An 18880-nucleotide genomic window follows, 5' to 3' on the forward strand; every position below is an offset into this window, starting at 1 on the left:
GTGGACCCAAATAGTTTTTTTTATTATTACAGCAGGAATTTTACCTCATTCCTGATTTTATCATTCCACTTTGAATTGTATTTGCATTGTAGTAAGTTTCTCGTACACCACTTAGAGCCAACTGTGATTAAGCAGGGTATAGTTTGTCAATGTAAAGAAAGACGAATGTAGACTAAAGAACATAAGAAGAGCCCTGCTGAATCAGGCCAGTGGCTCATCTAGTTCAGCATCCTATACTCACAGTGGCCAACCAAGTGCCTATGCGGAACCTGCAAGCAATCAAGGCATGAGTACAACAGCATATCAATGAGGTACTTACAGGTATGCTCCATATCTGTATCCCATCGCTGTAGCCAATCATGAGCAGCAAAGGAGGCTCATTGCCAGTGCTGTGCATCTCGTGCAATTCTACATTCCTTGAGGTATCTAAAAGGTCCAGAAGAAAAACCAGAAATCACAGTAGTGTAGCATCAAAGCAAGGTGACTCTTACACACACACACACACACGGTTTAAACATTATGAGCAGCTAACAACAGACAGAGCTTAGCAAATGCTGACATTTACCCAGAATTCTGGTAGGACAGATGCTTTGCATGCACAAGGTCACAGGTTCAATCCCTGGTTGTGCTGGAAAAGTCTCCCACCCCGTCTAAAAACCCTGGAGAGCTACTGCCAGGGAGTGTAGACCAGGGACAGCTGAAGCAGCGGCCTCCATTTGTTGCTGTACTACAGCTTCCTGACCATGGGCAGCATGAACCATGACGGTTGAAGACACATTGGGATTTTGACAAGCGAGTCCAGAAGTTATTCTCTCACGATGTCAACATCTGAGGAGGGAATTACCTTGCAGACTATACACCAACCTTATTTATAAGTAAATAAATAAATGTAATACAGAAGTCTGCTGCAATGCTCCTTTAGCAAAATTTAAGTATTAGCCTTGTGCAAGACTTGTATATATATTTAAAAATATCAAATGAAAGTTAATTTTTCCTCCACCGACTTCCCCAAACCAGAAGGCTCCATTGTGCCCATTGCAAAACTTGGGGTCCTTTTTATTGTGCATTCACGATGGTATCAGGACAGTTATACATGATCCCACTTTCAATGATGTTTGCATTTGCAAAAGGTTTGGCCTTAGTGCTATGTTGAATACAACTGATTGCTATTAAACATCAGCAAAAATGTAAAAACTGGGTTGTGTAAGTGATACTAATCTGAAAGTGCCAGGTCTTAGCAAACCACTGGAAGTATAGAATTGGGGCCTGCTCCTAGTGGATGCCTGCTAAACATCATATGGGGGGGGAAGCCACAGATGCTGAACAAGCAGGCAGTGGGACATGTATAGAAGAAGGTAGGCCATGATATATCCAAGTCCCCAAGCTGTTTAGAACTGTAAATGGTCAAAGCCAACACCTTGAATGACTGGCAACCCAAGAGCAAATATAGAAAACAGGATAGTGGGTGGGGAGAGACGTACCATTCAAGTCAGAATTTTCAAATCTGACCCATACAATTTTTTCTTTTTCTTCTGTAGGAGTTGTACCACTGTAGGCCTATAAGTAAAAGGGGGAGGGGGAGAGAAAATTGTCAAAATATTATTATTTGCCTACCCACGATGATAACGCACAAAACAAGCTATAACAATCTACTAATCCAACCTGTGGGGCTTGCAACTAAATGTTGCAGTGTATCCTCCTAAAGAAACAGACAGCTATTTCCTTCAGGCAGGGCAGGCCATTCCACATGCCATTTTACTTTTCCAACAGACTCTCATTATAATAGAAGTACTAAGTGTGCTTAGTCCTCTTTGTTCTGTGAGGCTTTCATGGGCAAAAGGGGCTGCCTATTTAGAATGATTTTAATTTTAGATGCAATATTGGAGTTCAACTCAAGGAGGCCAATATCTTCTCCTTGTCTTGCAGTGGCCCCGTTCTGCCTAAAATCCTATCAACACTCACCCTGTTAAGTTTGATATTAAGAGGAGTTTTTAAAATACAACACAATCAAGCCATTAGTCATGGGTCTACTCTGCCCAGAATTTAATTGACTAAACTGTCGGAACATGAAAGCCTTAATAGCTGTATTCTGCATGTTTAACTGCAATGTGTTTTAAGTAACCTACTGTGCTCTACTGTTAAAGGAGAAAAGTAAGGAAATACACCAGTCAGCATTACAAAATACCTGTACTTACCTGTGGTACAACATCTTGCAGAAAGGTAACAACACTTTCCATATACGACTGTTCTCTGTATGCCCAGAAAAAAAGAGAAGAAAAATGAAAATCCAAATATACTTCATTTTACTTATGACATTTTATGCCACCTTTGAAGGACTCAAAGTGCTCCCCTGTTTCATCTTCACAATAGCCCTGCGAGGTAGGAGAGGCTGAGGGATAGTGTGGCTGTAAGACAGGGAGAGAGCCTTTTCTAGGGGAGGCTAAGATTTCTTCAGTTATGAGCTATACTCAAAATTGCCATGTGGGAGGAGAGACGTGCAAGATTACTGTTGTGTTTAACCTTAACTCTAAAAGTCAACAAAGTAGTTAAGGAAGCAAACATGAAAACTCAAATAAAATGTTTTGATATGGACCAAAATATGAAAGCCATACAAAACTACCTACCAGCAGATCTCAATATTATCTATCTATTCAAACAATAAAATATATTCATGACAGCAAATTAATAAGAAATTAGATAAAAGAACCCACTGTGTTTCAACCTAGCAGATCTTCCTTAGCAGCATTATGATCAATGCATTTCTACAGCATAATCAGCCAAAACTTTTAGGGAGCAATATGGCGAGGGAGGCGGGTATGCTCACTGTAATAAATATACAATTTCAGCAGTGGCAGGACCTGAAATATATGTTGAAAAGTATTGCAAAACCTGCTGAACATGGACATACTAAGTATTTTTGTCCAGGTTATTTTTTTATTCACGTATTATTTATTTATCACCTCAGACAAAACAAAACAGTTCCTAAACAACTCACAGGAAAGAAAGGTGGGGGGAAGCAAAATTTTTTTATCTAATTTAGATGGTCCCTGTTTTGTTTTGATTTATTCTATTTCTATGCCACTTTTCATTTAAATAAATCCCAAAGCATCTTACAATCAATAAATAACAGTAACATGATATAACATAATAGAACATGTTTTCTTCTGAAGCGTCTGTAACCCGAGGTACCACTGTAGATTGATTTTGTAGTCATCCCAGAATAGAAAGAACCAACTTGGATGGCACTAAAAGTATATTAGACATATTTTCGGAGGAGAAGGATATCAATGGCTACTAGCCATTTTTGGAGCAATATGCCTCTGAAAACTAGTTGCTGGGAGCCACAGATGGGGAGAATGGCTGTTGTGCTCAGGTCCTGTTTACGAGCTTCCCATAGGGGCATCTTGTTAGCCACTGTGAGAAAAGGGTGCAGGAACAGGTGGGCCTTTGGCCTGATCCACCTGCAGCGCTCTTCTTCGGCTCTTAAAAATGAATATCTGTTCTCAGGAGGATGGGATTACTCTAAATTGGAGCGGTGCACCTTTGGCTCTCCAGATGTTGCTGCTTCCTGCATTGCAGCAGGTTGGACTAAACAACCCTTGGAGTTACTTCCAACTCTACAATTCTATGAAATACAATTCCCATCAGCCCCAGCAACCCTGACTAATGGTCAGGGATGGTGGGAGTTGTAGTTCAACAACATCTGGAGGGCCCCAGGTTCTTGGCCCCTGCATTAAGAGGTAAGGCATATCAGAAAGGTGCTCAACACCTTTCAATAGCCTCTGCAGTGGAGATGCACTCCTTTAAGCTTCATCTTCCATTTGTAACTCCAGGTGCACCAAACAAGATTCCTCAGTGTACAAAGCAGCGCTTCAGACACTTACGTGACAGCCTGTGGACGAACCACTGCTCCTCCAGTACATCGGCTTGGGCGACGGGGAGACTCAGCAGCCATTGCTGATCTGTAGATTCCTGCATGCAGAAGAGGTTTGATTTTTTTTTAAAAGTTATTTTTACAGAACGTCTCACAAGTTTTCTGCCATTGAGAAAACCAGTCTTTCACACTTATCACCAGTGATATTTAAGCAAGTAGCTGCTGCGTCACAAGAGGTCAATGGCAGTATCATCCTGCAGCAGACCAGAAGAGGAAGGTTATGATGCAAATATGATGCAACCCAGATCCATACTTGGTAGCACAGGCATAGATACTTTATGGCCTTGGTACAACTTTGCTAATTCTTAAACTTGACCAAAAAAAGAGGGAACAACCTCAGGATCTAAACAAAGCACAATTCTTTATTGCAGTTCTAAGTGTTTGTGAGTTAAGAACCCCTTTTTCAGGAGCTGTGGAAAGAAACAATGGCAACATGAGTACCACAGGTCTTTAAAATGTAATGTATTGTATGTTACATACATGCTAAAGAAAATTTCCCCAGTCTAAAAATCTTTAAAGCACATGGTCAAAAGTACACCTATTCAAAAAAAGGTCTGGAAAATTTTATTTTCTTTTGTTATTCTTTTAAAAGTCTGATATGGGTGTAAGTGTTCAGGACAGATATATTTTTCGTCATGTGCTTGAAATATTTTGGGGCCATGTAAACTTGCTATAGTATGAAATTTACATTATATTATATAATGCTCCCATTATTTCCATTTGTAGCTCCTGAAAAAGGAGTCCTTAACTCCAAAATGTGCAGCTACAATAATTTTTCTTCACTGAGCACCTGAGCTTGCTCCCTCTTTATGTGCCCTGTGCTTTTGAGGTGCTCTTCCTCTCTACTGACTGCGTTTTAATTTTTAAACTGTCCAGCTCACTATGCACACGGAGTATGCACTTTCATAAACACGCAAGCACACAAGTTCACACCTTTTATTAAGTATATTTGACTTGTAAGTAGTCCCCGTGTCTAGTTCAGGTGTGGACTATTGAAATATACTCTACACAGGGCTACCCTTGAAGAAGGCTAAGACCCCTCAGCTAGTAAAGAATGTCACAGGGAGACATCTGTAAAGGGTCCTGAGATGGATTCATAAGCATTCCTTAAGGAACTGGTGTAGGCTGCCTGCACAGGGCCCAGTTTATGATACTGAGATTGCGTTATAAATTCTGAACCACTCAAGACCCAAATACCTGAAGAAATACCTCTCCCAATATGTGCTGGCCCATGCCTAAAGATCAGCAGGGGAGGTTCTGCTTGTGATTGTGATTTTGGGTGAGGAGTTTGAAGGGGAGAATGCTTGGGAACAACTGAACTACTCTAAATCAGCTAAACTATAAGAGGGAGTGAATATGGTGAAGCACAGAGAGATGTAGGCAGCAACAGGCAGGCAAATTAGAAGAGGAAAACTTTTTTATATCGGCGCAGTAAATTGGAAACCACAGGAGAGGTTTCCCACAGGCATCTGCTTGGCCACTGTGAGAACAGGATGTTAGACTAAATGGGCCTTTGGCTTGATCCAGCAGGCTTGTCTTCTGTCCTTAACTGCCCTGGGATAACAGCTGATATGGGGTTGTTTAGAAGCTGAGTAAATGAGTAAGAAAAGGATGGGAGGGTGCTTCTGTTTTAAATCAAATAACTAAAAGCCAGCACAACATCGCCAGCTAACACTCAGAGAGCCAGTGTGGTGAAGTGGTTAGCGTGTCATACCAGGCCAGCACAGCTATGAAGTTCATTGAGGAACCTTTTGCCATTTGCTGTCTAGCCCAGCCTAGCTCACAGGCTTGCTGTGAGGGTGAAATGGGAGATGGAGGAGACACCATTGGAGGAAGGGTGGGATAAAAGCAGACAAAATACTTCCAGTGTGCTATGAATGATATCTGCCATAGTCAAGAGCCACTCTTTTTCAAAACCTTGTCTTTTGTGGGGGGGATTTTCCTTTTGGAACACCCTTCCCATCTCGACAAATCAGGTTCTGAGATATTTATCGCTTGCTGGTGTGTGACCAGACAACAGAAAAACAGACTTTGAAACTGACCTTCCAGCTGGAAGAGAACTGCTGGTGCAGAGAAGATCAGTACCTGATCCTGAGTAGATGATCCTGAATTATGAACACTTGCTGAACACTGCAGTTGTTTGCCCCTTATGAAGGAGATGAAATGGGCAATCAGTGCACAGACAAAATCCCTGAGGTTCATTTGGTTTCTCCTGGAAAGTGATCAACTCAATCTGCTCTCCTGCAGCAGCTGGGTGAGGGGGTAGCAGTACAGTAAGCCCACAACGTATGTAGGGGTTACATTCCAGGGATCATGCCTAAACTCAAAATTGTGTACAGTCAAAACCCATTGGGTGAGACTGCCCAATTTGATTTTTCACAGAACCGTGTCCCCTTTATTTGTTTGTTTGTTTGTTGCCATGCATGTAAAGCTGAATGTGCACAACTTAATGAGTATAAGTTGTATAAAAGATAGCCAATTAGCATACATCCCAAATAGCTTTCTCCAAAGAAAATCTACAGTACTGAAAAAAGACAGTACTGACTTGCTCTCCTGTTACCTTCCTTGCCTGCCTTGAAGATAGATGCCCCCTAAGGAAGCAACATGACAGTTCCTCCACTCCCCAAGACTAGGCTTGGTTCAATTTTAAACGTCTTACTATGAATATTTTAGTCATTTAAAGCAGAGTCAAGAGTGTGGTCAAAACAAACCTGCTCCCCTCACTCAGGCATATACAATGCACTGGCCAGCAGGGGGCTACGGCACACACTAATGACCCGAAAATCCAGGGTTGGCAGAGCTCTGTTACCACTGCTTAGGAACAAAAGCACAAAACCTGATGGTAGTTGCTACCTTCTGCTAGGACACAAAGCAATTGGTATATCCCACTCCAACCCACTTCTCCATCTGTTTGAACACTCAAAGAATAGCAAGGGATTGAAGTGGTGAGCTGTCAAAGGTTTGTTCTACATGGAGTGCAAAAGCATTCATGCTAGGGAAAAGGCCACAGTTCAGCGGTAGAGCATCTTCTGTGCCTACATAAAATCCAAGGTTCAATCCCTGGCATCTCGAAGCAGGAAAAGGAAAACTATCTGCATGAAACCCTGGAAAGCAGTTGCCAGTCAATGTAGACTACACTGAGCTAGATGGACCAATAGTCTGACTCAGGAGAAGGCAGATGCCAATGTTCCTATAGCCTCACCACTCACTTTCAGCTGAATTATGACTCTAGTCTCCATCTCTCCAGCTAAAGTTTTCCCACCTCTCCTACTGCCATATGTTCCCACGCCCTTCTCAAGCATTTCCCATCCACTCATACAAGCATACCTACATATACACACATACGTACATATAATACACATAGAGGATGTACTAGCCTTAAGGTTTTTTAAAAAACTGTTCCTGCCTTTTAGCAGGCTTTCTGTGGTTTTTAATTGCTCTGTAGTTTCATTCTTGTGGGCCTTGTCCTACACTGCTTTTTATGTTGAAGATGGCAAGCTGCCTGGATATTTATTACAAAGGTAGGGGATAAAATCTGAAAAACAAGAAACAATGAGTGTGTTTGATCCCATTTACACATTATATGTACTTGCATGAATGCCAAATACAAAAATAAATGTCATACCTGCTAACCTCTTTCACACAAACATGTGATTACACATACACCTCTGCCCCAACCCCAGAAAGGCTTGCCCAGTGCCTTTGTTAAATATATTTAGGCACCAGACAAAAACATTCCTCTTCTTCCAGGTCTTTGTTTAATTAAACAATCTGTGGCCTTTTAAACTTTGATAGGGTCACTGTCTGTTGCTCTTGTTATTTTGGTCTGTATTTTTTTGTTTTTATATTGTAAACCTCTTTGTGATTCTCAGATGAAGGGCAGTACAGAAATATAAAAAACAAACAAGCAAATCTGCAGCTCATTACTGTATGAGATTCCAGTTATCCCCACATTCTTCCCCCAACTGCCATATATTTCTTCTTCCTTATGTCTCAGCTATTGCATATATATTACACCACACACATATAACTGCATGTAAACAATTCATGTGAGATATACACTGGCATATGCATGATATGTGTGTGTAGGTGTAGCAAAGCCTATGATGGCTCATAGGACAAACTCAAAAATCCACATTAGCATACTGTCCAACATTTCTCTGGTGAAAATAGGGATGTCCCATTCAATAATGGTAATTTTACTATTTATACTCCGCACATCTTATTGGGTTGCCCCAGCACTCAAGGCAGCTTCCAACACATATCAAAACATAATAAAATATTAAACATTTAAGAAAACTTCCCTATACAGGATTGCCTTCAGCTCAGGGGTTGGATAATTCCATACCCTCCAACATTTCTCCAATGAAAATAGGAACATCCTAAGGAAAAGCGGGACATTCCAGGATCAAATAAGAAACTGGGGTGGCTTCTCTAAATCAGGGATGTCCCTGGAAAATAGGGACACTTGGAGGGTCTGCATTAGGGCAATACATTTAGTAGGCAGACTGAAATGTCACAAAATAAAGTGTGCACAAGTTTTCAAGTTCTCCAGAACCCCAGCAGCCGAGATCGTAAATAAAGCAGGGAGTGGGAGGAGAAAAGTGGCAATGGAGTCTGGATTTAGTCCATCTTACTCTGTGTGTGTGTGTGTGTTTTGTGTCTGTGCATCTCACACACAATCACATTTGCTTTTATGTGAACCACTTCGACAATGCCTGTGTTTGTAGAAAATGCAGTCCATATCTAAATCAGCTATGACTATGTATGCACCCAGGTGTGTAATAATAAGAAGAACAATTACTCCACCATTTATGAATTGCTTCCTATGAAGTGCCTCAAAGCGATTTCGCAATACCAGGCTGTGCCCAAAGCTAGTCAGAGCCAGAGACAAAATTGGAAGGAAAAGCAATGCCTGCTTCAGGTCCATAACTCTCAATGGCTCTACTCTTGAGTAGAACTCTGTCCTGGACTTGAAGCTGCCTTTGATACATGCAGTCGCTTTCTATACGGATTGCATCCAGCAGGTGCCAAATTCCTATAACACTCCCTCCCACAAAATGCCCACCTTCCACCCCTTTCCCCTTCCTCACTTAGCTGCTTCTCCCTCCTCCTCCATTTGCCCCCCATATCCCCCTTCCTCACACCCCCCACAGATGCCAACCATGTCCTCCCCTCCCCAAGGCATGTCATTGCCTCCCTCACTCCCCTCGGCCCTCGTAGGTATGCAGTTACTTCAGACATTTCTCCCCCCCAAAAACATTCCCCCCTCCCACTTCGTCCCCCCTCAATAAGGAGCTGCCTCCCCAATAATGCCCCCCTCACCGCTGCCCCTCCCCCCACCCCTTGGCACTCCTGTCAGCGTCAGCCTCCCCTCAGCCCCCCCCTCCAACTAGCCCCGCCCGCTCCTACCTGCTGCTGCCGCGGCCGATGCGTCCCGCTTCCTCCCCTCACTGACAGTGTTTGGGACCCTCTCGCCGGCCACCACACCGACCAACCAATGGCCTGCCAGAGAAGGCGGGACTTGTTTGGCCGGCTCCTCCAATGGCTCCGGGGGACCCGGGGAGCGACGTCACGGGCACTGCGGGTGGTTGCACTTCCAGAGCTCTGCCCCGCTGCCCAGAGGCTCCTTCTTCCCGTTCGTCTCTAGCAAGGATAGGCTGAGAGAACTTAGCCTCCCCTCCAAAAAAAAAGTGGTGAGAGCTGGCGCGAGGGGAGAGACTCTTTGGGCACGCCCACCTGGAGAAGGTGGGGGGGAGGCTTTGTTTACATCCGGGGATCAGATAGAGGCGGGCGCTTCTGCCGCAGGCGAAGATAGGTCGCGGCCGGTCCGAAGCTGAGTCAGCGCGACCAATGGGATTCGAGGGCGTCAGAACGGGCTTAGCCACGCCCGCTGCTGGTGACTCGTACGCTTGTTTACCTCTTTCTACTTGGCGAGGTGAGGAAGGAGGCGAGGAGGAAAGAGACCGGGACGCGTGACGACAGCGCGCGGCTGGCGGCGCGACGTAACAAGTAAGAAGCCGGCAAGAACCATAGAGAGGGAAGAATATAGAGCGGCAAAATAATCTCTAGGTGATTTCCGGTCTTAACAAAATTGAATTGTGTGTGTACAGTATGTAATTTTTTTATATATACTTGCGAAATAAGTGCGCGAGTCTCTGTGTTAAAGGGTGTATTTTTTGATGCTTCGAGCTGTGTCCCAAGCAGGGGTTTGCGCCATTGAGATGCCAAGGGATAGAGCGGCCTTTGCAGTGGGGGGATTCAGCAGGTGCAGCGCAGTCTCCCTCACCTTGGAAACGTGGCTGTGTTGGAAGAGGGAATTTCAGCAGACTAGCCCTCTTTAGCCACCCCGCACCATGCCAGCCTTCTAGGGCCATTGTCCAATATGTTGAGGAAGCACCTTTTAAATACTGTACTTAAAAACACACGTGTACCATTATTTGTTAACTATTTGGGGGCATAGTGGTTAAGATTGTTGGTCCAGGTCCTGGGAACCAGAGTTCGAATCCTCACTCGGTCACAAAGCTCAGTGGGTGACCTTGGGCCAGTCATGGTTTTTAAGCCTAACCTATGGGACACGGGTGGTGCTGTGGGTTAAACCGCAGAGCCTTGGACTTGCCGATCAGAAGGTCGGCGGTTCGAATCCCCGCGACGGGGTGAGCTCCAGTTGCTCGGTCCCTGCTCCTGTCAACCTAGCAGTTCGAAAGGACATCAAAGTGCAAGTAGATAAATAGGTACCGCTCCAGCGGGAAGGTAAACGGCGTTTCCGTGCACTGCTCTGGTTCGCCAGAAGCGGCTTAGTCATGCTGGCCACATGACCCGGAAGCTGTCTGCGGACAAATGCCAGCTCCCTCGGCCTATAGAGCCAGATGAGCGCCGCAACCCCAGTCGGCCACGACTGGACCTAATGGTCAGGGGTCCCTTTACCCCCACAGGGTTGTTGTGAGAGTAAAATGGGTAGGCAGTGGAAACCATGTATGCTGCCACCTTGAGCTCCTTGGAGGAAAGGTAGGGTAAGAATGGAAATAAAGTGAGCAGATGGGACAGGTAGCTCCCCCACCCCAGTAACTGAGCATACCTGGGCAATGTGAACTTTGTAACCATCTCATCCCAATCTGTCAACCTGGCATCCTCCAGCTGTTTCGTGGACAACAGCTCTCATCAGCCCTAGCCAGCATGCACAGCAGTTACAGATCAGTGGCTGTCTGGCTAAACCAGGAGAGGATAGCCAATGGGTCTCAAGCCCTCAGTGAGTTAGGGACTTCCCCTCCTTGCGAATTGAGCAGACAAGACCAATAGTGTGTCCAACGGTCAATAATGAGGCTTCTGCACATGTTGTAGAGGGAAGTGAGGGACAGATGGGGCTAGTCAACCTTGGAAGATAGCCCTTATAGCAGAAGGAAAACTCTGATCCTAAATTTCTGCTGCGTTGTGGGACCTCTTCGAGAGAAGCGAAGGCTTAGGAGTAAACCCTACACAAATCCAGAGTGGAGTCCCTAAGATGGTTGGATGGCGCCTTGTACACCTTTCGGCAACTCCTGCATCCAAGCATGTGCTAAACATATTGCTCTGCTTTCCTTTGGACCACATCTGTGAGGCTGGGCCACCCAGGACCTCCTCCACACACACTGCCCATGTTTGCACTCCAGGGAGGTTACTTCGGTGCTCCTAACTCAGGCTTGACTTCAGCCTTGGAGGCGCACTCCATGGTCTCTTGAGACAGATGCCAATAACATGCTAAAAGTGATAATTCAGGCAGGGGCTGGAAAGTAGGGATGGAAAACTACTGTGAATTTGTACAAAAATATTTGCGAACTGCTCTGTCTGGGTCTGAGAAAAGGGAGCTCTTTCTTCAGAGTGTGCAGCTGACTTGTGAAATGCACAAATGGGGAAACAGCCTTCAAAAAGCTAAAACTGCCATGTTGCAAAAGTGACTTGGGTTGCTTATATGAGAGGAAGCCAGAAATACGTGCTTGTTCCCAAATGGTGTTTGGGTGTATCCAGATTTCTGCAGGGTTGGGGTGCAAGGAAGCCTGTTTCCTGCTTTTGTTATCAGGTGCTGCTGGCCTGGGACCTTTTGGGAAGGAGTGTTGGTTATAAATGTAATAAACATGCAATATGGAAAGTCTTAGGGGATTATACAAAAGAGGTATGACCCAATCACAGCAACCTTCTCCCCACTTGTGATTCCAATCAATTGCTAAAAAGAGGCACAGTACTTCCAACCATGGAAGTAGAATATAGTCTTAGGGTTAGATCGCCCCATAAATTTGTCTAATCTGCTTTTACAGGCCTTGCTACATCTTTTGGGAGCAAACACCATAGTTTACAATGATGCACCTTTCCTTCCTGTGAAGCATAGATTGAATGCTCATCTGAGGTCTTATGGCTCAGCAGTTCAGGAGCTGCTCCAGATTAAGAGTTTTAACACAAGCAGATTTCTGCAGCTCTCTGTGGCATTTCAGTGTGCAGCAACATGGCATGGAACTGTGTGTGACCTTGTGTCGTGTCAACCATGTTCTTTTCATTTTTAATAAAGCAAAAGGAAGAAACAGAAAGCCACCCTGCCAGGTTTTTTGCTAACTTTATTTCATTATAAGTATACATGGCTCAACGTATGCAAAGAAAACTAGAAAACTATCCCAATAACTTAAGAACCTATGGTGGAAATGTCACCATCAAGAGCACCATCCATTGTTGGAACAGTAAAATATCTCATGCTTGTAAAAAGGAATGTGTTGTATATCCAAATGTGTTGCTAAAAGGAAAAAAAATCAAAAAACACCTCTCAAGAATTAGGAGTCAATAACTGATGGAGGGAAACTACGTTTCGTTCCTGTTTTTGAGCTAAAATTTTGGCCCTTTATCTTACAAAAAAATTATAATGAAAATACAACTAAGATAAAGTACTGCATAGTATTTTAATCAAAATACAGAAACCAGCATTGCTGTGTGACGAAGACTCAGCATCTCCTCTGCGTACGTTTCATTTCTGAATAGAGAAATCTAAAAGTTAATAAAGAAAGAAAATAGACCTAGTATTATATTCTCTAATAGGGTACACTTCAGGCAGAACGTATTAAGTACTACGAAAATACATATTTTCCATTCTTTTTAATAATTTACTTTCATTAAAAAGTTGTGAGGTCGTCACAAGAAGTTTATACAAATTCATTACTTTGTACTAAATTAACCCCACCCCCCAAAAAAAATTCATCATCCAAAATCAAGGTGTTGTGTTTTTGTGGGTTTTGCTAAGCCCTGTTGTAACAATTATGCAAAAGAAAGTTAGGTGGGGAGACTACATTTTGGTATGAAGGAATATAAATTTACACACATTTTTACAGCAAACTCCTTATAACCCTAAGAACGTCTACAAAATTCACAGTTATATTACAAGCAAGTACAAGTTTGAGATAAAGCTGTTCGAATACCAACCCGCCCCAAAAAAGGTTTTCTGCATTAAAAAAAATAAAAAACCAAATGAGAAAAAGATAAAATAAAAATATGCAGTTTCAACTTATTTGTACCGAAACTTCATAACTTTGAACTGGACCGCAAGGTATAATAATAATAATAATAATAATAACAATAATAGGGGTTTTTTATTTGCACCCCACCCAAATGACTGGGTTGCCTCAGTCACCCTGGGAGGCTTACAACATATATGAAAGCATAATAAATCATTACACATTAAAAAGCTTCCCTATGCAGGTAAACTGCATTAATGACTGAAACCCTTTCAGCAAACACAAAGTGCTTTCCTGGGCTGGTGGAACAATGGGTTCCCCAGCTTCTTCTGTCTTCGAAGGCTACGGCGCATGGCCAGCTTACTGGTGGTTTTGTGTTGGGTCGTCGTGGAGGACAAGATTTCAGGCTGGACGCTGACGTTCCTAGTCATCCCCCTCCTGGGCTTCTTTAGCAAAGGCCCCGAATTGGATTCTTCCAATGTCCTTTTGCAGCTCACTGTCGCTGCTTTGGTTGGCTCACTTGGAGGTACTTTGAAGGCTTTTGGATCCATGCCTGCGTTCCCAGAGTTGGAGGGAGAGAGGGTCCCTGGCAGGCTCCGTCCTTCCGAGTCGCGCATCCTCAACCCAAACAGTCGGCCGCACTTCTCCTCCTGTGGCACCGCATCCTTGTTTGACACCACTGCTAACGTTGGGGCGCTGCCTTTGGCGGCCTCCCCAGGCGGCTCTGAAGGTTTACTCAATGCCATGTTGCGCGTCAGCGAAGGGATGGTCTCAGGGGAGCTGAGCCGTGGCCACAAGTCATCTTCTAAAACCTGGTGGGGTTCAAGAGAGTAAAATTATGTAGTTGTGAATCCAAAGACACAGATATTTCCAGGTATCTGTTCAGACAAATCCCAGAGAAGTTTGTGGTGGTCAGATAATCCGAGAGGTGGAGAGCTTTAAATGCTTCTTGAAAAATATGTATGTTTACCCAAGGTTTTGCTGGACTATTGACTCTTAAAATAAACTTTACACATACGGATAGAAGACTTTTTACTAGTGTTACAAAGTGGGAATTTCTCCCCTTAATTCTTTTTCATGCACTGTTCAGTTTTACTTAGGACAGGCTTTTTAAAAGGAATTTTTAGTGAATATTATTGTTGTACTCTTATTTCAGGTGTTGGCCCTCCAGATGTTGCTGAAATACAACTTCCATCATCCCTGGCTGAAACTTTTATTCAATAAGCACCTGAGCCTGCTCCCCTGTTTCTCATCCTATTTTTCTCTGAGGTGTTCTTTTCCTCATTCTGCTGCCATCTCTAGAGACAAGTCTCAGGTCCAATAAAATAAACTTCAAGCTTGGAAAATTCAGCTTTTCAAGCTCTGGAACCCCAGCTCGACATCTTGCCATTATCCCAGTGAGAAGCAGCAAGGTTAAATGTAAGCAGAAGGTAAAATACAGACCTCCCAGGTACTGAATGCTCAAGTATAGTCTAATGTCGTAGTTCCCAACATGGGGCACACGCCTTACAGGGGAGCAATTCAGGAATGAGTTATTAACAGTGAATGGCCTTTAAGGCTTCCTCCATGTGAATAGGAGTTCACTTTTTGAATAATAAGAATTATATGTTATGGTGCATGGTCAAAAAAAGATTAGGAACCACTGGTCTAACATAACCAGCTGAAGCAGGGCAGCTGCTCAGAGGTGGACAGGTGGTTTGAATGGGGCTGCTAACATCAGAGACCAGAATCTTCCTGGACATCAGGTGACCACCCAAATCAGCCATCCACACAAACCAGCTGGGAGAAATTGTCCAGGGATTTGGAGTCCGCTCTCACTGATACCCAGACCATACCCAGCCTTCTTTAGAAAAAGGGTTTGTGTAAAGGCTAACAACATAGGGCTGAACCATAGTTTTGTTCCAAGGCACTGTGGTAGACTTAAATGGCTGAAATGCCTTGCCCCTTGTCCTTTTATAAGTCAGTCTGGCTGCCATCTGCCTAATTAGAATTTTTGTTCATTCAATTACTGTTAATATCTTTCAAGTTATCTATGGCCAATTATATACAAGGAGGTAATTTGCAGTTCAAATTATTCTATTTTCCCCCAACAAGCTGAGTTCTAAAATTTTACATTGAAATATATTGTTGAAAATTTAAAACAGGCCCTCCTCAAAAAGTCACCTCCGGAATAGCCAGGGAAGTGGGAGATCTTGCTGTACATCTTGACATTCTAGTTCTGTAAGGGGCCTGCCGTTTACACACAGTATATTTAAAGCACATTTAAGCACATGACTCTCCACCCCAAGATCCCTGCGAATAGTACCGTATTTTTCGCCCTATAGGACGCACTTTTTCCCCTCCAAAAATGAAGGGGAAATGTGTGTGCGTCCTATGGGGCGAATGCAGGCTTTCACTGAAGCCTGGAGAGCGAGAGGGGTCGGTGTGCACCGACCCCTCTCGCTCTCCAGGCTTCAGGAGAGCCGCAGCGCCAGCCCCACAAGGTCGGGGGACAGCGGGGAGGCGGACCTGGTCTGCAGGCGGGCGGCGGGGAGAAGAGCGCTTCTCCCCGCTGCCTGCCCCGCAAGCTCCGGGGACAGCTGGGAGGCGCAGCGCGTCTTCCCGCTGTCCGCGGACCTGGTCTGCAGGCAGGCAGCGGGGAGAAGAGCGCTTCTCCCCGCTGCCTGCCACGCAAGCTCCAGGGACAGCTGGGAGGCGCAGCGCGTCTTCCCGCTGTCCCCGGACCTGTTCTGCAGGCGGGCGGCGGGGAGAAGAGCGCTTCTCCCCGCTGCCTGCCCCGCAAGCTCCGGGGACAGCCGGCCCCACAAGCGCCTGGGGGGAAATAAATTTTTTTTTCTTTATTTCCCCCCCAAAAAACGTGGTGCGTCCTATGGGCCAGTGCGTCCTATTGGGCGAAAAATACGGTAGTTTACCCCTCACAGAGCTAACTCCCAGGACCCTTAATGGACTACAGCTCCCAGGCTTCTTTGGAAGAAGCCATGTGCTTTAACTGTACAGTGTGGATGTGATCCCAGTGAGCTTAAAGGCTGAGTGGCATTTGAACCCTGGGCTCCCGGGTCCTTGTCCAACACACTAACCACTCACTGGGGTAACTCACCCACATACCCTGCATACACAAGATTCCTTTCACCCCTGTGGCTACAATCCAATACACACTGGCTCAGATGTAAGCCCCACTCAACAAAAAGGAAATTCCTTCTGAGCCCTTGCACTGCACCTCTGAGCATACACAGAGCTCCTTTCATCTCCAAATAACCAGAGCCTGCCAAGCCACCCAAACATCTAGCTTGCCAATACCTAAATTCCTGTGAGACCTCCATCTCACCTGTCCTGTGCACATTATAAAAGGCTGGGTGATACATCAAGGGTATTAAGACAAGACAAATGTCCCTCCCACCACATACATACCCTTAGAGCATTTCTCATGTGAATCTGTAATTGCCTCTAATTTTAATAAATGAGGATATACTGTACTGTAACAGGCAGGCCTCCAGCACTGCATGTTCCTAATTGCACCCACTGGATATTTTTTGTCTTGCATTAAGGGAAAAAGCCACATGCCTTTACTGGTACATATTTAAATTAGGTATTCCTCAGCCCCAAGCGCCACCATTTGGGGTTTGTTTGTAAACCAAGTCCTCCACAATCCTGGGCTTTTTGGAGAAACTTTTTTTGCTTGTTTCTTTAGTTGCTTCTTTGGGATTGCATTCAATTAAGTGCTGCCCTTCCAGGGTTTCTCTCCCAGCCCTACCTGAATATGCCGGGGATTGAACTTGGGACCTTCTGCATGCAAAGCAGATGCTCTGCCAGTGAGCCACGGCCCTGTGTCTTGGCAAAGTGCCCTCTGGTGGACCTTCTTGGATGGCCTGACGGTGGCAGCAGCATCACTCCCAGCATTGCCAGGCAGCTGAGTCCAGCCACTGTTTTAAATTTCCCACAGTGTTCTAACCAAGGCATCACTCTGGGGCATTATGGGAAATTTAAAGACCCTGGCACCAGCACTGCTCAGGACACCATATGAAAAGTTGTGTTTTTTTTAAGGTGGAAGGTGTGAGCTGTGGACCCCACAAGCGCTATTGGGGGGGGGGGCTGTCAAAAGATTCCCTGAGCCAGTGCCAACCTAGATACTACCCCAGTTACCTCTTGCCAGAGAAAATGAAGGGCTGCATGCTGGGACATCGTAGGGGCAGAGCCTAAAGCTGCCCCGTGGTCCCTTGCTGGTGAGAATCAGGGCTGCTACCTCCCTACCATAATTCTGCCTGCACCTTTGCATAAAGGTAAAGGTAAAGGGACCCCTGACTATTAGGTCCAGTCATGACCGACTCTGGGGTTGCGGTGCTCATCTCTCTTTATTGGCCGAGGGAGCCGGCGTACAGCTTCCGGGTCATGTGGCCAGCATGACTAAGCCGCTTCTGGCGAACCAGAGCAGCGAACGGAAATGCCGTTTACCTTCCCGCCGGAGCAGTACCTACTTATCTACTTGCACTTTGACGTGCTTTCGAACTGCTAGGTTGGCAGGAGCAGGGACCGAGCAACGGGAGCTCACCCCGTCATGGGGATTCGAACCACTGACCTTCTGATCGGCAAGTCCTAGGCTCTGTGGTTTAACCCATAGCACCACCCGCGTCCTGCACCTTTGCATAACCACATGCTAAACTTTGTGCCTTGATCACAACAGAGTGTGATGGAACGATGAGCATTTTGACTTCTTCAAATAATAATATAAACTGAATGTTTTCATTATTAAAAGGGAAGGAGGGGAGGAAGGCAGGCCCTGGGCTCCCTGCTGGGATTTGCCAGATGGACTCCTCCTATAAGCCCTGTTTCATTCCTTAAGAAGAGGAACATCAGAAGTGCCTCCTGGATCAGGCCAATGGCCCATCTAGTTCCGGCATGAAGAAGGTAGAGAGATAGAGGGGGGGGATTAAGCCCTGAGGTTCAGTCAGACTTTACTAGGGGACCGAGCCTTTAATGTGGCAGGTCCTGCCCCGTGGAACTCCCTGCCAGTAGAAGCTCAGCAGGAATGGTCCCTGCCTGCTTTCAGACTTCTTTTGAAAACTGCTTTGTTCAGACAGGCCTTTGAAATATGTAACTCTTTTCCCAAACCAGATTTTATGGCTGCTTCTACTGACACTTCTACTGGTGTTTTATCACTGCTGGTTTAATTTTGTATATCGTAGACTGCCTTGATTTTCTGGAAGAGGAGAGAGAGCGAGAGAGTGTGTGCAAAAGAGGCGAGTAGGATAGAGAAAATGAAAGAATGAAATAACAGAATGAGGGAGGTAAGGGAGGGAGGGGAGGAGGAGGAGAATGGAGAAAATAGGAAAAGAGGGAGTCTGAAAGTGAAAGAACAGGAGGGAGGGAGGAGAGAGGAAGAAAGAAAAAGTGAAAGAAAGAAAGAAAGAAAGAAAGAAAGAGAAAGAAAGAAAGAAAGAAAGAAAGAAAGAAAGAAAGGCAAGCAGAAGAAGAAAAAAAA

The 18880-nt window shown here is 45.0% G+C and overlaps 2 protein-coding genes and 1 long non-coding RNA gene across 15 annotated transcripts in view; 1 reads left to right on the forward strand and 2 right to left on the reverse strand.

Moving 5' to 3' along the window:
- The window catches only part of BCAS3 (BCAS3 microtubule associated cell migration factor), a 451567-nt gene extending 441097 nt beyond the window's left edge, over positions 1 to 10470 (reverse strand). For 6 of the 12 annotated variants that reach the window (XM_083587569.1, XM_083587571.1, XM_083587573.1 and 3 more), the window contains exons 1-5: positions 5977 to 6151; positions 3885 to 3972; positions 2196 to 2250; positions 1482 to 1557; positions 320 to 426 (exon numbers count right to left, since the gene is read on the reverse strand). In XM_083587569.1, coding sequence (XP_083443695.1) covers positions 320 to 426; positions 1482 to 1557; positions 2196 to 2250; positions 3885 to 3972; positions 5977 to 6136 — 486 coding nt within the window. In that variant the 5' untranslated portion in view covers positions 6137 to 6151. Of the gene's footprint in view, positions 1 to 319; positions 427 to 1481; positions 1558 to 2195; positions 2251 to 3884; positions 3973 to 5976; positions 6152 to 7283; positions 7301 to 9346 lie in introns of those variants that run through there. The other 6 variants (XM_083587575.1, XM_083587565.1, XM_083587567.1 and 3 more) reach the window with 2 other exon arrangements.
- Positions 9877 to 18801, forward strand: LOC310750214. Its single transcript, XR_014541977.1, has 3 exons — positions 9877 to 10006; positions 14561 to 15710; positions 16312 to 18801. It is a non-coding gene; the product is annotated as an uncharacterized lncRNA (long non-coding RNA).
- Positions 12502 to 18880, reverse strand: part of PPM1D (protein phosphatase, Mg2+/Mn2+ dependent 1D) — a 33901-nt gene continuing 27522 nt past the window's right edge. The window contains exons 6-7 of one of the 2 annotated variants that reach the window (XM_083587742.1): positions 13769 to 14216; positions 12502 to 12940 (exon numbers count right to left, since the gene is read on the reverse strand). In XM_083587742.1, the coding sequence (XP_083443868.1) occupies positions 12921 to 12940; positions 13769 to 14216 (468 nt within the window). In that variant the 3' untranslated portion in view covers positions 12502 to 12920. Of the gene's footprint in view, positions 14217 to 18880 lie in introns of both variants that reach the window. The other variant, XM_083587741.1, reaches the window with a different exon arrangement.

The sequence above is a fragment of the Podarcis filfolensis genome (genome assembly GCF_964270895.1).
Source record: "Podarcis filfolensis genome assembly, chromosome: 15".
Classification (NCBI taxonomy): domain Eukaryota; kingdom Metazoa; phylum Chordata; class Lepidosauria; order Squamata; family Lacertidae; genus Podarcis; species Podarcis filfolensis.